Consider the following 19,692-nt stretch of genomic DNA (forward strand, 5'->3'; position numbering starts at 1 on the left):
GCTGTAACATTAACCTTTGACGTCCTATTGAACATTTGATTTAAAAAAATAATGTGATGTTTTACATTATAAATACGATTTAATTATTTAATACAAAGAGGGGTTCTAAAATTTATGAAAAGAGCGGAAAATTTACATACTCTGATGGGAATATTTTCTCAACATTGACAACACTGGTGGAGAGTTACTGGTTGCAGTGCAGTTGTCCGAAGGCTATCACAGAAGTACACCATCGTGATGACAATTTTTAATGCTAATTTTTCAATTTTGCTACTGTAATGTAATGAAATCACGAGGTTTGTGGTTATTCAGAACCTACTTGAATTGTGGCGTAACACAATAGTTTTGGAGCGTTATTCTGTTAGAGTTTTGGTAATTTTGTTTCTATTATGGAGATTGGCATTACACGAGACAGTGTTTTAGCACTGATACGAGAAAAGGAGAAAATTGAAAGCGAAATCAATCAAATGAAGGCTATATTAGACAGTGTAAGTATTATACAATTACTTTACAACACCCACTGCTAAGTTTACTATGTTCGAATAATAATGACTTCTAACTTTTTAACAAATATTGCAGTGCTTCAATCGAAGAAAGGTTATGTTGTTGTGATTGATTTACTTTCTTGATTGGATGAAATTGCCACGGGCCATAGCCCTTTAATTTTATTTCAACTGTAACCAAGAACATATTTTGTGCCATTGTCATTTCAGTGTTGTCAACTCGATTCGTGACAGCCCTCTATAAAACATTTATCATTTAATAAAAGTATTTTTGGAGTGCATGTTTCATACACTGTTACATATCCATGATGTTTCGGACCGAGTTGTATAGGGCTTCAACTGTAAGTCTACTACAAATTATCGCTATACTGGAGAATTAGCACGGTCACTTTGAACCGTGCCGTTACGTTTACCACCAAATTTAAGTAAATACACAATGTCACCAACATAAGAACATGACGTTGGTGTGTGGCGTAGTTGGCGGGAGAAATTTTTTCTCTCTCTGTCTACCTCCTTCGTTCTGAACATTATTGAGAGATAGCACCACTGTTAGCGACAATGTGTATTTGCGTAAATATTGCGAGTAAATTATGACGAGTGCCTTAAATGAGAGGCTCGGGACAGAAACAGTTTTGCTGTAGCTCATGCGCGGACCTCTCATGCAGTGGGAGCGTGATCCTTACTTGAATTTATTTTTGCGTGTACTTGCAGATTAAATGATTGAGATCCCTTCTTGCTCCGGTTACAGGCCTTGCATTTACGAAGGTTATGTTAGGTTAGCTTAGATTAGCTTAGGTTAGGTTAGATTAGCTTTCGTTAGGTTAGATTAGTTTTGGTTAGGTTAGCTTAGCTTTGGTTAGGTTAGGTTAGCTTTGGTTAGGTTAGGTTAGCTTTGGTTAGGTTAGCTTGATTTGATTCGTCCATGTAGTAGTTAAAATTATATAATATTACAGTTTTTGATTCGTAATATTGTTAAAAAATAATAGGCCTATAATGAAAGCGGTGAATAATTTCAAGGCCCTTAAATTTTTTTTTCGTAAAAGGCTAGGTATTTTTCTATAGGCCAGAAATAAAACAGCAACGCCGTCATAATTACGTACTTTACGCTTTGGCGAACATTAACCGGAAATTTACTTTCCGTCATTTTAATTGTATTCCATGAAACACACCTTTTTTCCTGTTAATTTCCTTGTGATAACCTAGTTTATTATCTCATTACATCTTCATTTTCTTTTAATGCATTCAAAAAACCGCCGTTGTACTACATAAAACCTTGAACTTGACTAATGGAGTGAATTATTTAAGAATATAGTCGCGAATTTGACTACCACCATTTCGATTATATTTTGTTTGATACGGCTCGGTACGGCCCGGTGACTAGTGGCCAGCGAGTAGAGTCGACTATCGATATTGGTCTGCCGTGCGTATTATCCAGTTGTTCCGTCTTAACTCTTTTTTTTTTCTATTAACATTATAAAATATTGAATTCAAAAGACTTTTCTTGCTTTTGTTTATGAATGAGATATTATTTGTAAATGCTACCATCCTAGAAAATGGCTGTTTTCACAAAAAAATCTTTGGACTATGGTTGTTTTATGAAAACTACTGAAAATTTCCACTCCTTTAACATGGGACTATGGTGTAATTCAGTAGATAGCGCTGCAGACATCTAACACAGGAGTACAGGCTGTTACAAAAGAAACATTACAGTGCTTCCATTCCTCAAATGAGGTATAGAAATTCTTATACATTCAGAAATTTAAAATAAATATTACCCTATAGTCTAGACACATGATCTGAAGACATTAATTCGTCAATTTAAGCACAGAAACTTAATCATAAACAAAAGCAAGAAAAGTCTTTTGCATTCAATATTTTCTAATGTTAATAGAAAAAAAAAAGAAGAGTTTAGACAAGTTTGGGGAGGCACTGCCCCCCGGCCCCCCATAACTCCACCTATGCACCTAACACTTGTTTCACAACTGTTAACACGTGTTCCGAGGATTTGTTGATACCAGTACTAATATTTACGCGTTAAGTTTATGTTTTGTCGATACTAATATTTACGCGTTAAGTTTATGATTTGTTGATACTAATATTTATGGGTTAAGTTTATAACACCATGAATGAAGAACAGTAAGTTATTATGCTTGTTTAGCTACAGTTAGTTCAATTATTACATAAGCACATTTTACTGAAAAAGAAACACCTGTGGGTTAAATCGTGGGTTGCAAAACGTGATAAGAGAGTTATCCATCAGAACTTACTGAAAGAGCTACAATGCGAGAACTTGAAAAGTTATACAAATTATTATAATGTAATATTATATTATACAAATTATTTATTTACAACATTTAATTTCCTTCACACTCCGATATCAGAATTTTTGTGATAGCAACAATCCGGTTATATTTGCGTTCCGCCATATTTGTTTCAAGGTATAGAAATCTTTTATCAAAGATAACAAGGTGCACTTACATTTTATAAAAGATCATTTATCAGAGAAACTTTTATAAAAGAAAACCCATTACACTGTCATATTAGTACATTATGCAACGAGCCTATAATGATAGTAATTAAGAAGCGAGTATGGATGTTTATGAAACGAGCGCGAGTTTCATAATTTTCATACGAGCTTCTTAATTACCATTATAGGCGAGTTTCATACGACTTTTTATGCTTGACCATATTTCTAACTTGAAATTATTCAGATGTATACATTTTATTTGTATCTGACAAGATCGGAAGTGACCTTGTTCTAGGTCGTGAATTGTGAGATGTGCGCAGACGCGAAAGTATTGATTTTTTTCCGAGGAACAGTAATGTCATTGACCTTGATGTAATCCTGTTAAACTTGGTATAACTTTGATTATTGAATTCGACATTGAAAAACGAGATGACAAATTGAATTTATTTGAATATTATTTACAATTAACGCTAATTATTATAGTAACAGAACATAAACTTCTGCGACAGTATTGATTTTTTCCGAGGAACAATGTCATTGACCTTGATGTAATCCTGTTAAACTTGGTATAACCTTGATTATTGAATTCGACATTGAAAAACGAGATGACAAATTGAATTTATTTGAATATTATTTACAATTAACGCTAATTATTATAGTAACAGAACATAACCTTCTGCGACAGTATTGGATTTCCAGCCTCCGTGACGTTTCACTAATTCTCTTTCGATTGCATATCCGAGAATAATCGATACTTGTGGTTTTATAACGGTACAAAGCTGACTTGTTATTGGCTGAACACCTGTAAGCTAAGTTGTCATTGGCTGAAAACACCTGTACTTTAATGAGTAGGTGTACTTTAATGACATTCATTAAAGGACTGCTACCAGGTGTATAATTACTACATTTCGGCTTGGTCGAGCATAAACTATTTTATAAAAGATCTTTGTCAAAGAACTTCAATAGTGTAATAGTAGCGTATCAGATTAGCTACCATGGTGTTACAAACACCCCTACAACTTTCTTAGTTGTATAGCTATGTTAACATGCTCCACATAGTGTATAATCGTTTCAAATGATTGGTACAAAAATGGCACAAGTGAACAGAGTTCATTTTTCCAGCAAGCTCCTCAATTGAGCATTCGGTAAAATCACACTTTCGTATAAATAATTATGGCCGCCGGCGAAATGCTTTGCTATATTATTGGTCCAGGGGGGAAAACACTTGTATTTAGACAGCGGCCACAATTATTTATATTAAAGGAGGATTTTATCCAGCATTCTAACCAACAAGCGAAAGAAAAGTTGTTCCTTCGTTGTTTATTCCCGCATGATTTCACGAGCTGTATTGCTGTTGCTTCTTCATAGAATGGTGTTGGAATGACAGAGCCGCTGGTGGACAGCTATGGGTACCCCAGACAAGATGTGGACGTGTACCAAGTCCGGCATGCGCGGCACAGGGTCATATGTGAGTATTTTAAATGTTAGAAACTAAATTGGCTCGTAATGAAACCAGAGGCAGCTTTTCAGGTGAACCAAGTGAAGACAACTTCACCATAGAATTTAAAAAAATCGAAAAATTCACTTTACTTTTACTATACATCACAATGCGACTCATTTTATGATATTTATGTTTAATGTACGTTCAAAAGTCGCGCCGCGCTGAAGAATTAACGGACTTAACGCCGGTAAATCCACTTCTGGCATTGCGACTCTCTATTTTGCTTGCTATGGCTACACAACAAGACTCTGATACGTTTAAGTTCTGCTCTGGTGAAGTGAGCTCGATTTTCCTCCTGTTAGTGTTTCAATCAGCTATGGTTACCATGGCAACAAGACTACACCCCTCACCCCGCAACAACAGTTAGTATCGTGGCTTTGGTCGGACATGAAATAGTAGAAGAGACGAATTCACAACATTCCGCCAAACAACGACAGATCAGGATAGCCAACTCTAACAATGAAAATTACAGAAATTTAAAAGCGTAAAATTAATTTACCCATAGAAAAGTTAGGCCTATATTAAATGAATATATTTGTAATTTTTTTAACTGTTTTGCTAAAGAAGCAAGCATGAGTCTTGAGAAAAGTGGAAATACAGTAGTGTGCAAATTAATCCGAACAACGTAATTACTTATGCAAAACCACTCAAACGGGATAAGAAAAGGATCTAAGACATACCTCAGTAATCTCTTGTTCCTAATAACAGCTCTGAGACGATTTGGCATGGATTCCACTTATTTCCCACAAATATTCTTCATTTCTTCATTGCGAAACCATACACCAATGAGGGCAGAAATCATCTTCTCTTTTGTAGAACAATCCATTTTTTGCATTCTTCTTTTGCAAATTGACCACAAGTTCTCAATGGGGTTGATGTCGGGTGAGTTGCCTGGCCAGGGGAGTACCTGAATATTCTTCTTGTTGAAGAATTCTGTAGTTTTTCGAGACGTATGGCATGGTGCCAGGTCTTGTTGGAACACACCTCTGCCATCCGGAAATGATTTTTGCAGCTGGGGTATGATTCTGGTTTCCAATAAGTGAATATATTTGTCAGAATTCATCATTCCCTTGATAGGTATTAATGCTCCAGGCCCTTCATGTGTAAAACAACCCCAAAACATTACTTTAGGGGGGGTATTTGGGTGCTTGTTGGAGATGAGCTGCTGTTACTTTTTCGTATCCTTTCCGTATGTAAGAAACACGGTGGCCGTGGACCTCGAAATGAGACTCATCGGAAAAAAGTACATTCTTCCAGCCATTCACTGTCCAGTGTTGATGTAATTTTGCCACATTAAGCTTTTTTTGCACATAACAGGGGTTAGCAGTTGCTTCTTAATAGGCTTACGAGCCCTTCGTCCAGCTTCCAAAAGCGTATGCCGCACTGTTGTGACGTGAATATTCGCCCCAGTGGTAGCCATTAACTCGCGGGTTAAGTCGACAGCAGTTAGTCTAGGATTTAATTTACTTTTCCTGACAATTAAATGATCATCTGCAGGTGAAGTCTTCCTTTTCCGGCCACAGTTTCCTTTTTTCTGGGGTGTGATGGATCCAGTCTCCCTGCATCGTTTAATGATCGAATTAACAGTAGCCAAACCGATGTGACATTCTGCAGCAATTTGCCTCTGTGTCATAGAAGAATGCTCTGCTAATGTTATAATTTTAGACCGTTTTCGTGGAGTTGTATCCATTTGTGAAGACGACAGAATGTACACAGGATTGCAGTATTAAGTCTTCAACACAACTGAAATACAGAATGTACACAGGATTGCAGTATTAAGGCTGGTATTCATAGTCGACACTTTCGAGTAAAGTGTCCTTTGGAAGACGCAAAGTATCACTTTTCCGTTGCATAGTCGACACTTTGGTGCAAAGGAACACTTTGGATGAAAGTGTAGTTCCGACCACACTTTGAGCTGAAAGTGACACTTTGTAGAAAAATGGAGGACGTCTTGGAAGTTGTCGATTATTAGAACGTGCGGAAGAGATGGCACAACGTACAAAAGCGCTACATTAGAGATAGGCCTAAAGACAATCCCGTGGAATTTTATAATGATATAGAATTTAAAAAACCGGTTCCAATCTGATAAAGAAACTTATTGAGATTGCTAATCTTTTCGATGACTGGTTGACAAAAAGGAATAATAGAGGTTTGCCAGTGCCTCTAATAATACAGTTATTGACTGCATTAAAATTCTATGCTACAGATATGTACCATACATTAATATATATAATATTATAGTTCAGATATTTCTGTAGTAACATTCGTATATTTATAATCTCAATTCGATGAAGTGATATGTAGGTAGATATGCCTATATAACCTATTTTTTATTAATGAAACGAATTTTTTAACTTAAATAATATTAAACTAACTTCAATCTAATGTAGGCATAACTATCTTAAATAGCATTGAGAGACCTCACGTGCCTGCCTTCTAAGCAGATTCCATAATTATATTGGGTTTAAAATGATTTTGATTTTTGTTGACTACCTGTAATTATTTTGAGATAAGATTTATCTTGATGCTGATATAATCATTACTGTTTTGATACCGGTAATATATATTTTCACGCCGGTAAGCAATACATCTACTGTCTCTAGTTCATGTGCAGTCATAACCTCACCATGAAAAGAGATCTCATACTATTAGGCCTAGGCCTATTTTGTTATGCATTGTAGAAACATTTGGCATTCAAAATATTCCTGAAGAGCAGGCAATAATGGAAACGAGAGAGAGAAAATAGTAATAATAATAATAATAATAATAATAATAATAATAATAATAATAATAATAATAATAATAGCAGTAGTAATGTGTTTATTTCATTCTTTTTTTACTTCTATTCACTATTCACGAAAAAGACAAAAATGAAAATAAAGGAAATAATACTATATATCAACGAAGGAGAAACGTATAAAACCTAACTTAATGATATAAATTTAATTATATAGCCTATATATATGCACAAAACTTAACCTACTCAATCCAACTTAACCTAACTATATAAATTAATAGAAGATATGTACAAAATCTAACCGAACTATATAAATCAGTGGAACGGATACATACAAAATTAAACTTAGCGACATATATCAATGAAAAAGATATGTACAGAACCTAATCTAACTATATAAATTAATGGATCAGCTATGTACTGCACAAAACCTAACCTAATTTCACCAGCAGTATCACTAACTATTTAATAAAATGTTATATATCTGAACTGACTGAAATAATCTAAACTATCAGCAACAAAAACTAGAAACTGAAATAAAACAACTTTAAATATATATTTTCTTTCTCGCGCGATCAATAAGGCTCCCAATTCAAATCACAAGCATTATAATTTGTAGGTTATACGTCATTAATTTGTTATTGTTTGTTCACTTGTTTTGAAAGGCATTGTGGGACTTCTATTACCAACCAAATTGTAACTCTACACTTTGCTGGCGTAAAGTGATACTTTGTAAAGTGCACGTCTTGGTAATTTCATAGAAGACGGGCACTTGGTTGAATATAGTAAGTATTACCAACTTCTTTATTTCAGAGTTAAATGTTAGTGATCTTTTAGTGACTTTTACATGTTAGTTCTAGGTTTTTTGTACTAGGTGTCGTCGTGATATTATTTTAATTTTATTGGTTATAGTTGTCATTTGTTCTAGAATTTTCGTTAATTTTGAATGGATAATGACGTTATCAGTTGTTCTTGGTTGTTTAACGTGAGTGGTGTTATGTTGTTACTGATGGCTAAAGCTATTGAAAGTTTCTCATTTTATGATTTTTGTGATTTTCTTTCGATTTGATTGGTTATAGTTGTCATTTATTCTAGTAGAATTTTCATTAATTTTTAATGGATAATGACGTCCTGTTGTTCTTGGTTGTTTGACGTGAGTGGTGTTACATTGTAGATTTGTCTGCATTTGTCGAATGCGTATCATTCTTACGAAAGGACACTTTTCAGTGCCAATAATTTATTTTGTGTGCACAAGGTTGGAATTTTGAAGTAAGAGGGAAAGGAAGGAAACCGTGTTCTGAAATTTATCTATTAAATTTTGTGTCGATTTTGGTTTAGTTCTTTCGCTGGTGAAGAAGGATTGTGTTGAATGTTGAGAAGAAAACTGTTTTTCTGTGGGTTAAAGGAATTATTGACTGAATTTTCTGTAGAAGTTAAGGTGTAATAAGTGTTCAAAGAGAATTTCATTTAGTGTACACACGTGGTTTATTTATGCAAAGTTGACTGTACGACAAAGTGTTGGTTTAGTTCTTTGTTACCTGCATGGTTTAAGTTTAGATTGCCTTAAAGCCTGTGTCATATACTTGAAGTGAAGAGGTTGTCGTTGAAGACTTCGATGAGAACTGAATTTTATTTGATAAGATGATAAATTATTATGTTTTGTTTTGTGTTTTAGTGATTTTTGGGAGTAAAGTGCGGACGAAAACTGCCAGAAAAGTACTACCAACTATGAAGTTCGAATGCCACGAAACGCCAAAAAAAATCGAAGGCGAAAAATTAAATATATTTTCATTTTTTTTTTGGAGGGCTTCTTCTTCTTTAAAAATATGAATATATATTTGATTTTTCATCTTTGATTTTGTGATGTTTGGTGACATTTGAACTTCATAGTTGGCAGAACGTTTTTTGTAGTTTTCGTCAGCCATGTTGGATTTTGCCCGTCTTCTAGGAAATTACCCACGTCTTCAATCGTCTATGAATACCACTAATATGAAAGAACCACTTTCGTCAAAAGTGTCACTTTGCAAAGTGGTGATATAAAGTGTCGACTATGAATACCAGCCTAAGTCTTCAACACAACTGAAGTGCTTATAAGTACAAAACGACAGGCAAAATGTCACATATTATAAAAAAAATAATGACAGATCTTCAACAATGGAATTACACGTACTATAGACGTCAATTAAAGCGGTATGAGCAGCTGTGAGGCCAACAATGACAGAAAATGTAAAAATATGTCGTGTTCGGATTAATATGCACGCTACTGTATATGTAAGAGGAATTGAAAAAAAACATGGCTGTGGTGTTAACTTTGTAGGTACTAGTGTAGCGTACACACAAAATTAAATTTTTCCGCAGGTTCGTGAACGAGTATGCATAAAGATCGCGTTGTGTGCACTGTAATTATTTTCTCTACTGTTTTTATTACATTAATTATTAGGACTATTTTAAATAATTACGAGTAATATTTGTTCATAAAATCAGTGTGTTTTAGGAATTTGGGCTGTTTATTAACAAATTCGTCCGCAGAAAGAAGTTTTTCTTACATGAATTGCATTAAAAACTACTTGCGTAGTTGCATGTCACAACAAAGACGCTCGTCAATCGCAAATATTTCTATGTAGAAGCAAATTGTGCACAAAATTACGAAAAAATCAGCCTTTCCACAACGATGTTAGTCTACTGATAAATTTGCTGCCGTGAACAGAAGGATTCAACTTGTCTTTAAAAAATTGGTATGATTATTTATTACCGTTAATTTATGATTCTATTATTATTATTATTATTATTATTATTATTATTATTATTATTATCGTCATCATCAATGTCACGTATTTTAAATATACATAAGCCTATACATAATTTTTGTTATAAAATTAGAAGTAGACCTAACACTGCTTCACGCACCTGTCACGTCACGAGCCGCCACTGAATGAAACATGTGTGACAGCTTCCCATGTGTTGCAGGCCTCATGAACGACCACAGCAGCATGATGACACACATTGAGCAAGGGCTGCACATGCTGCATGCACAGCAGAGGGAGGGTGTGGGGCTGCCGGCTGATCCACCCAGGACAGTCATTCGACACACAGAGCCGATAGCCAGAGTGAATTTTGTGGCACAGAACTCCCCTGCCGAGGAAGCAGTGAGTATTCAGTGACCATTGAAGAGATTATTGGACTTACCACGACCTGAATGAATTAACTATCCTCAGTGGCAAATCTCCTGCATATGACGAGAACCAATAACAGATCACTGCGGTGTTGTAATGTTGCTGGATGTGCGAGAGAAAGATGGTGATACCGGAGCAAGAGGGAGGAGGTACAGTGAAATCCCGCAATTACGAATTTTTCAGAATAAGGTAGTGAACGAATAACGAAATAATTTTTTAGTCTCAGCCATTTTACCATTAATTTACATGTTAAAATTGTTCAGTTTAAAGAACGCATAAGTAACGAACTATTCAGTTTAACGTAACAATTCATTCCGTTACAAAAAATGTTATTTTAACGAAATTAGGCCTAATCAGTTGAAAATTACGGTAATTTGCTAGGAGACGTCGTTGCATATAGACCACTTTTACATTAAACCTAACCTTAGTGTACACGAAGTATACTAAAACAGTATTTTTCCTGGACCAAGAATACAAGATGCGTTGCTCGTTTCACCTTATTATGAATAAGTGTCAGGGAAGTGTCTTATGGTGAATGTTACTTATGTCCCACCCACTATAGGAGACATAGGCCAGTTTTACACTAATCCTAAACATCTTGACGGGATAATAAAAGCCTGAACTAACCTAACCTAACCTAAGTGCGTCTGTGTCTATTCCAAAATCGGCGGAAGTCGCTCAACGCTCGTTTAACCAATATTCGTTCATTGGACGGTGGATACTCTACATTGACCTGTCTTATTTTAGGTTATAATTCAGAACTTGTTCAATATTTAATAAGATGTTTAGGATTAGTGTAAAACTGGCCTATGTGCAACGACGTCTCCTAGTAAATTACCAAAATTACTTAAAATAAATTGGAAAGAAAATAAAATAAACGAGTTATTGCTAGGCATTGGTCATCCCTGCTTTCAGTGATTTTTCTGAATGCACTTCCATAGACGCGATTGTTGTCATTTGAATTTATACTTAAATGAAACAATTCGATAAAATCGAACTTTCGAAGGTAGTGATCAATTCAGTAAAACTTAAGCCCGGTTCAGACGGTGCGTGTTTCTGTGATGGACTCCAAGGTGGCTGCGCTGATGGGTAGCCTGCGTGGTCACTGGCCAGAAGTAATCCGCTCTGGTGGCTCCTTGGGTGGCTAGCTTGCTGGATTTCGAGGGTAGGTTCCTTGCTATTTTTCGTGATGGTTTGCAGGCTGGAACCAAAGATGATCATATAATATCACCACTGAAACCATGTCGCCATGTTCGTTGTTTTCTAACTAAACCTGTTTTTTTCTATATTCTTTAGTTTCTAAGAAACAACAATTAAATATCGGACATTAGCTGTTTTGCACTTATGGCGTAATTACTTTATTACGACATTTACTACTGTTAATGTAGGACTTTAGTTGTTTTTCACTCACGGTTTAGTTTCTTTTTGACCATGAGTGTTGGCAACAGATGAAACAGCAGATGATTTTCCAATTTGAACTGTGAAAAGAGCCAGCTCCGTGTGAACAACTACCATCACCTTAGGCAACACGGGAGCCAGCCAGTGACCACGCAGGCTACCCATCCGCGCAGCCACCTTGGAATCCATCATAGAAACTAGCACCGTCTGAACCAGGCTTTAATTTTTGGTCTTAACAAGGTCGTGATGAATAATAAAATATTGTAAAATATGCAAGAATAATTATTCAGTTGTCGAATATGCATTATGGTACTGATTCTTATTGAAGTTGCAATGTAATATAAATATACAGTATAACCACAGTCTAATAGATACAGTCACGCAACTCATACGTGTAAAATATGCCAACATTTGACAGCTGGCGCGACAGTAGCCCTCTAGCGGCAGGCAAGTTAAAAGTGTGAACACGACTTATGATAACACATCAGAAAACGGGTTTTGCGTAGTTTATTTTATATTTTTATGCTATACAATAAGTGTATATGGTTCTTATTAATTCTACTTTAGAATCCTGGAAGAATTTCACACGCAGCTAATCTACAAGTTTCAGAAGCTGGGAATAAAAGTAATTCTTTCTGCTCCTTACAACTGAATCATGGCTCTGATCACGTATCATGGTTTGAAATAATATAATTGTTCGTGCGTGGTCGGTTAATTCATTCATTCCTAAATATATTTATGAATCATTGGAACTTTGTATTTCCTGTGAGAAGAGTAAAAATTAGTAGCTTCAGAATTGTAGGGCATATCTCGTAGGGTACATCGCGTGGTGAACTCCTCTCCCTATTTCCTGAGAAATTAACGATTTTGCATACCGCAAGTTGGGGTAAACTCGGCCGCTGAGGTAAACTTGAAAATAAAGAAAAGGGGAGGATTTAAACATTAATATGAAGTTCATTATTTTTCCATTTCTTAAGAACCGGTATTTCCTTTATTATTTTGAGTCACAAATAGTGCTGATGTTATGGTTTAAATTTTTATGGCAAGTTTACCGCATTTTACATTACATTTCCAGTTTTCACACATAATGCCTAAGTTTAACTTATCCTACCTATATAATACGTAATTTACATGCACTTACTGTTAATATGACGTAGGTGAGAACAAATAAATGAACACACAATTTTGTTAAAAAAATTGTAACTTCAATTAACTCAGAAAATGTAGGCCTAATTTTATTTTCAGAGCAGAAGTGGTGTAAGTAAAAAATGGGTAATGAGGGGTTAAAGTAAACATTCTGTAAAATACAGCGCAAAGTGGCAGTTAATATTGAATGTATTTAAACTATTAATAGTCGGTGAATAGAACGAAGGATATATTAATTGCTACTTTGCGCTGTATTTTACAGAATTCTAACTTTAAACCTCATTATCTGCTTTTGACTTACACCACTTCTGCACTGAACGGCTCAAATAATCACTGGGAATGTAAAATCAACACCAATAACAGTCATGCAAATTATTACAGAAAAGATTGCTTTTTATATTAAATTTAAAAAGGCTCTTTTATTTCTTGAGAACTTAATACGTCTGCCACATGAATCTACACCAACACATCAGAAATTTATCGACACAGTCTGGATTTATTCAAGAAGTGAATATTTTGCAAAAGGATTACTATACTCCATGAATTCTTGCAAAATTAACACCATGATACCCACTTGAATGCTATATAACATTCAACTTTTTAAAAATATAAAGAAAAAAACACGAATACAAAAATTATGGAATTACTTGCATTAAAAACTGTAGATATATTATCCAAAATCGGAATGGTTACACATTTACACATATGATCTCTGCAAAAAAATAATATACTGTAACAGGTATTTACTTTGTTTTTATTTAAACTGTTCTTCCTGACATACAAATAGGTAACCGATAACTAATAAATGTTTTATAGAACACAATACGTAGGCTATCTACAACGTGGATTATTGGTTATGACTGAGTTATGATTTTCTCTTGGTCTTTAGGGAATCTGAAGAACGACAAATTCGGAGATTTAAACTTGTTGTTACTGCAATTTTCGTCATTGCACACATTGCCTTTATTCCGACGCATGATTAAAACGTTATTATAACATCTCGCATCCCTTTAAAGCACGTGCTGGCTGTATCAACCCTATGACCAGTGCCTTGCCTTCCGCTTGGGCGCTAGTGTCGCGAATGTTGGCAAAAAAAGTGTTGAAGTTGCGCGACTGTATGTATAAGACTGTGGTATAACCTAACCCAGGTACGGTATCTTTTATATAATATGGGACACAATTTGTAGGCAGATTTACTTCATTTTCGGTTTAACGAAATTTCACTATAACGAAAATAATTACAGTACCCCCTCAGGTTCGTTATACTGCCATTTCAGTGTATCCATTTTCCAGCTTCATTAACATTTATCATGTCATAGCTCTATGATAATCATGCTGTAATTTTTATGCTCAATGGATCAATGTCTAAGGAAAGCTTTTCGAAAAGAGAGAGAAAAAAATAGTAACTTCAAAGTGATCTGTTCAAAAATAAGTGTTAGTAAGCAGAAAAATTTTTTTTTTTTTCACTTCAAATGGGTGGGGTGGACTCAAAGCAAGAGAAATGTTAAGAAAGAATGTAAATTGGTTTCAAAAGTTGACACTATTCAAAACCTTTCCAGATTTCTGAGTTACAGAGTCAATGTATATTAGAGAATACCACATTCTCAGCAGTGGCCATAGTTACTCCTTGCTCAGCACAGAAGCGTACACAGTAATGCTAGAATGAAGGTCATTAAAGGCAATATCATATATGTCGGTGTGGGTTATTGAATACAGGAGACACGGATTAATAAACATTATTGTCATAGTGAAATTACTCATTAGAGATAACACTTTATTAATCATGTTATGTTCATTTTAATAGGGGTAACATGAGAAATTTTCTACTGCAATTCCCATACCAACACTTCAACTGCCATTTAGCAGATTGTTCTAGTGCATTTGCTGTAACAGACAATTTTCTTAACAATAAATACATTCCTGTCCTACAGTAGCGGCTGGTGGTCAAAATAATGAGTGTGCTACAATCTCTATAATGGCGTACCATATATACTTACATGTATTTATCTTAATTCGAGACTCACATAGTGACGAAATATGAAGTCCATACGACGTTCCTTCCTACTGCAGAACTTTTCAATTATCCTAGTCTTGGACATCATACTCTTTTCTATTAAGAAAAACATCTTTCTGGCTCAGCAGTGGTCATTGGTGTTGTAATCAAAATATTTAACAACTTCGTTACTTCACAGAATGGATCGTGTAAGTTGTTGGAGACTATGTATTGTAACAATTGAACAGCCATCTATATTTCGGAAGTTTGTTCTTCCATATATAACTCCAAGTTGTGTCTGTAACACTTTTGTTCAATATAGTATAGCTGTTGACAGCAACTTCAACTTCCCCTTCAGGAAAATTATGCGAAAAATTGTCAAAAATTTTGCTGTTTAACAATTTTGTGGCGTCTAGGTAGCTTAAAGACTGGAAATGGTGAATAGCTTCCTGAATTATATGGTCACATACTTTCTTGGCTTCAATTTTCTGGGGTTCCAATTTCCGTCATTTGCTGGCTGAGTCAGGAGGAACCTCAAACAGGTAGATGGCAGCAACAGTCGGATACTTGAATTACCAAATACATTATAGATAGTTCCGAGTTTTTCCACAAACAAGCATTCTTTCGTTACGCTTTACTTTTGAAATCTCCAAGTTGTGTCGTGCTGAAGCTGACTACAGCATTTATCCGCGTAAAAATAGCCAATTAGAGCTGTGAATTTAGCTTCGCACATGCGTATAATTGTCTAACATTCTCATCTGGAGTTCTGAGTAGTATAACAACCCCCCCCCCCCCCCCCTGAGGCACCGAAGGGCAAAGACAACACTCTATAACACATCATGAACATAACCACAGGAAATTGTCAAATGACAGATCAAATACTGTGGTATAACAAGTACATTATTTGAGGAAAAATTATCATTGTACTGTAGCACATAACGACAGACCGCCGCTGCTTTCCTAAAATATAGTGATAAGACTTTTTAAAAAAATATTAAAAGTTCGGAACTTATGAGTTTAAGTGTTAGTGAATAAAGACGTCAAAGTCTTTAGTGTCAACTCAATTTCTACCAATGTTTCACTTTTGTTTCTGAAATATTTTTCTGCATTTAGGATTATATGAAATACAGAATTACAAGAGTATAACAATGCTTCGGATGGCAAACTTTTCTTTAGATGTTGTTTATCAATTTCGTTCTTTTTCTGTATTTCTGTCTCCCTGAGGCAGTAGGAACAATGACGTATTTTTCTGACCTTTGAGAGCAGTTAACTGCACAACGACACGGCATTCTCAAGATAACAATGGAATATCACACTAGAAACCTGTTTTTTTTTATCTTTGTTTATAGTATTTGTGAAATATTTCCCATAATTTATATTAAAAGTGGAATGTGGAAGGCTCCTTCTGATCTAAAATTTCCTGCAATGATTTGAACTGGTAATGGAAATTACGGGAAAACGGCTGAGCAGATTTTAATAAATGACTCCTAATTTTGAAGCTTGGAACCCAAAGTTTTTAAAAAAATAGTAGTTTTGAGTGACATGTCAATTTCCCTACATCATTTTCCTAAATCCATCTGTAGTCAGTTTTGAAAAATATGGCTTTTCAGAATAAAACAAAACACACACTACAATAAACAATATTACACGAAGGCCATGATCTGCAGGATTGCTGACATATTTAGAGTTAAGATGGCGTATAAAAATAATTTACAGGTCTGATTCTCTGGTCTGAGTTTTCCAAGTACAGCTGTGTATTGGATATTAAGAACTACAAAACTTAAGAATGTTTGATGAGATTATTACCACTAAAAATGAAAATTATTATAGTTAGTGCAATATTATGAGAGTAGACCTATTTGCCACTAATTACACATATCAATGCTATATTGATGATATGAAAGTGAAACTTTTGAGGTTTTATATAAGTAGACGCAGAGAAAGAATATTTTAAATTAGATCTTTATTTCTATAATTTACTGAGTAACAGCTATATTGTTACTGAAAATTATAAAACTTACGTAAGGTAACAATATTGTTATTAAAAATGAAATATTTTTATAGTTATTAGTCAAGTGATATGGGTTTTTTCATATATTTAATGGCAGTGTGATGTAGATAATTATATGTGTGATTCTGTAATTTTCCTAGGTAGTAATGAGTCATGCTTCCTATTTTAGCTGCGTCTTAACTCTCACCTATAATCCGCAATGACCTGAAATAGCTACTGCATTACTCACACATGAAAAATTCCCTGATCGTCCTGACGTTGTTACTTGCGTTTTTGCATTGAAACTCAAGAACTGAAGATGAATAGGTTCAAGGAAATGTATTTGGCATAAAAAGCATTCAGAAGGAGTATGTTTCACTATTATGGAAGCAAATAACTTTCAAAATGTCTGCTATTCTTCATTGGAAATAAATTAGAAAAATTTTAATTTGAACTTCTAATGAACTTAGTTTACAGCATTTGCTGCACAAGCCACTAGACTAGACGTCATTTCGGAAGGCGGTTAGCTTCTATATGCGCCGTAGCATTTCTGGTATGTGATGTCACAAGCTTGTACAGTAGAACCAATCAGAATCAGTCTATAACAAGCACTTCCTGAGTTCGTTTGTTCACGTGCGAGTGTTTCAATACAATGAATAAGTAAAACTAACATTTACTATGTGTATGTAAGGTAAATAAATGGAAGAAGAGACTGTAAAAACACAAATATTACACAAGCAGGCGCGGAAAATATTGTTTAAGGTGTATAATTATTATAAAAACGAGCAGAACGCTGCCAGCCATCTTGATGCTGGCAGCAACATTGCCAATGTGCAAGAAACGACTGCAGAAGCATGTGGTGTGGGATTGAGAAACGTGCAAAGAATATTGTTAGTGAAGGAAAGAGGGTTTGTTTGGTGTCATGCTTACAGTAATCAACGGCTAAGGTCATTATTGTCTTTTGATAATTTAAATTCTCTGCTGCGCTATTTGTATTGCACGTGCGTGAAGTACGATGTGGCAATGTTGTACGCTGCCTTGCTCTCTCTATCTGTCTCTCTCAACGCAAACGCTAGCAGACAACCGCCTTCCGAATTGCCGTCGACTCTAGTTCATTATAAACCCAAAATGTAGAGCTTAAAGTGAACCTCACTAGGGATGTAAGAAGTGCTGTTATCTTGGCTCTACCTTTTGCCCTAAATCTGTCATGCTCTCATATTGCAGGGCATCTGTGTGGAGGACCTGATTGTGGAGTTTGGCTCTGTGCATGCCGGTAACTTCCGGTCCCTGCACGACATCGGTGCTGTGGTGCAGCACTCACAGGGCCAACAGATCAGCGTGTGCGTGAAGCGCCACGATGAGCTAGTGCGACTCAGACTGGTACCTCACATCTGGGCAGGACGTGGTCTGCTGGGCTGCAACATCATCCCTGTCGAGATTGTTGAGCGATAGCCAGTTGTAAAGTGTACATACATTATATGTAAATGATTCGCCCACAACTGGAGGGGAATAAAATTTGCCTTTTGTATAACTTAATGTTGCTGTAGTTTTTGTAGAGTGTCTTCCAATAAGAGTGTCATACTTTTAAAGTGAAAAAAGTTGTATAAATGAAAGAGATTTATTTATTTAATTATTATTTTGAAGAACACTTAATGTCATTACTAGAGCCCGGATATTTAGACATTTATAACATATAACAGTTAAAATAGGCAAAAAAAAAAAAAAAAAAAAAAAAAAGAGCACAATATATGTATTTTTTTTAAAGGCATAATATACGAGGCGTGTTCTTAAAGTAAATTCCATTTTCAATTATAGCCGTCGCATCGCTGCAATCGTTATTTTGCGCATGCGTGTTTTCTTCTTCAGTCCTCAGGCAAGCTGTGCATGCAGTTTCAGAGCTTCAGTCCGTGTGTGGGGTTAGTTGTGATCAGTTGAAATGTTTAAAGTGATCGAGCACCCCGCCGACTGTGAGATGCGGTCTGTTATCCGTTTCTTGAATGCGAGAAACATCAAACCAGCTGACATTCATCGTCAACTTCGTGAGGTGTGTGGTGATGATGCCATTAGTGATGGAATGGTCAGGAGATGGGTTAGAAAGTTCAACGAGGGCCGCATCTCTGTGCATGACGACCAGCATACCGGTCGGCCATCTTTGATCAGTGACGATTTGGTGCGTGCTGTCGATGAAAAAATTCATGAGGACAGGAGGTTCACAATTTCTTCGCTTTCCTTGAATTTTCCACAAATGTTGCAGAGTGGTTCGCAGGCGGGTGAATTCTACAATGAGGGGATAGAAAGACTTGTGCCACGACTCGATAAATGCCTCAATAATGGTGGAGATTATGGTGAGAAATAATTGAAGTGTGGGGAATACAATGCTACAAAAATGGTTTGTAAATATTTTCCCGTTTACTTTCTACACCCTTTTGGAACTTACTTTAAGAACACGCCTCGTATTTTAGCAATAAATTTAAAATATGTCAACATAAGAAACATTAAAGATTATATATTACAGTTATATGAACACTAATAAATATAATATAATTATTAAAGAAATTAGTAATAGATGCTTCTCCATCTTCAGTGACTATTTACCACGACTGCAAAATGAAAACAAATGTAATTAATGACAAATGGAAAATATGATATGTCTGAATAGTAATATTTAAGTCTCAGTAGCTGGAAAAGTTAAAAAATACTAATTTATAACCAATATTATTATGTCTTTATATATGCACATGATAATTAAAATAATAAAAGAGAATATAAAAAGTATAATGAAGT

The 19,692-nt window shown here is 35.2% G+C and overlaps 1 protein-coding gene across 1 annotated transcript; it reads left to right on the forward strand.

Moving 5' to 3' along the window:
* The first annotated feature begins 41 nt into the window (after positions 1 to 41).
* On the forward strand, positions 42 to 18,444 carry LOC138692262 (26S proteasome non-ATPase regulatory subunit 9). The gene is made up of 4 exons (XM_069815422.1): positions 42 to 488; positions 4,339 to 4,438; positions 10,176 to 10,354; positions 18,133 to 18,444. The coding sequence occupies exons 1-4, from the start codon at positions 390 to 392 to the stop codon at positions 18,358 to 18,360; spliced, it is 606 nt and encodes a 201-aa protein (XP_069671523.1). The 5' UTR covers positions 42 to 389; the 3' UTR covers positions 18,361 to 18,444.
* Positions 18,445 to 19,692: the final 1,248 nt, after the last annotated feature.

Source organism: Periplaneta americana, chromosome 16, assembly GCF_040183065.1.
Source record: "Periplaneta americana isolate PAMFEO1 chromosome 16, P.americana_PAMFEO1_priV1, whole genome shotgun sequence".
Lineage (NCBI taxonomy): Eukaryota > Metazoa > Arthropoda > Insecta > Blattodea > Blattidae > Periplaneta > Periplaneta americana.

What these genes read in the sequence shown, in the direction of transcription:
- LOC138692262 (XM_069815422.1), top strand. Translation starts at nt 390, where the DNA reads ATGGAGATTGGCATTACACGAGACAGTGTTTTAGCACTGATACGAGAA. An exon ending in TGAAGGCTATATTAGACAGT is followed by an intron (nt 489 to 4,338) that starts GTAAGTATTATA and finishes GCTTCTTCATAG; the next exon opens with AATGGTGTTGGAATGACAGA. An exon ending in ACTCCCCTGCCGAGGAAGCA is followed by an intron (nt 10,355 to 18,132) that starts GTGAGTATTCAG and finishes CTCATATTGCAG; the next exon opens with GGCATCTGTGTGGAGGACCT.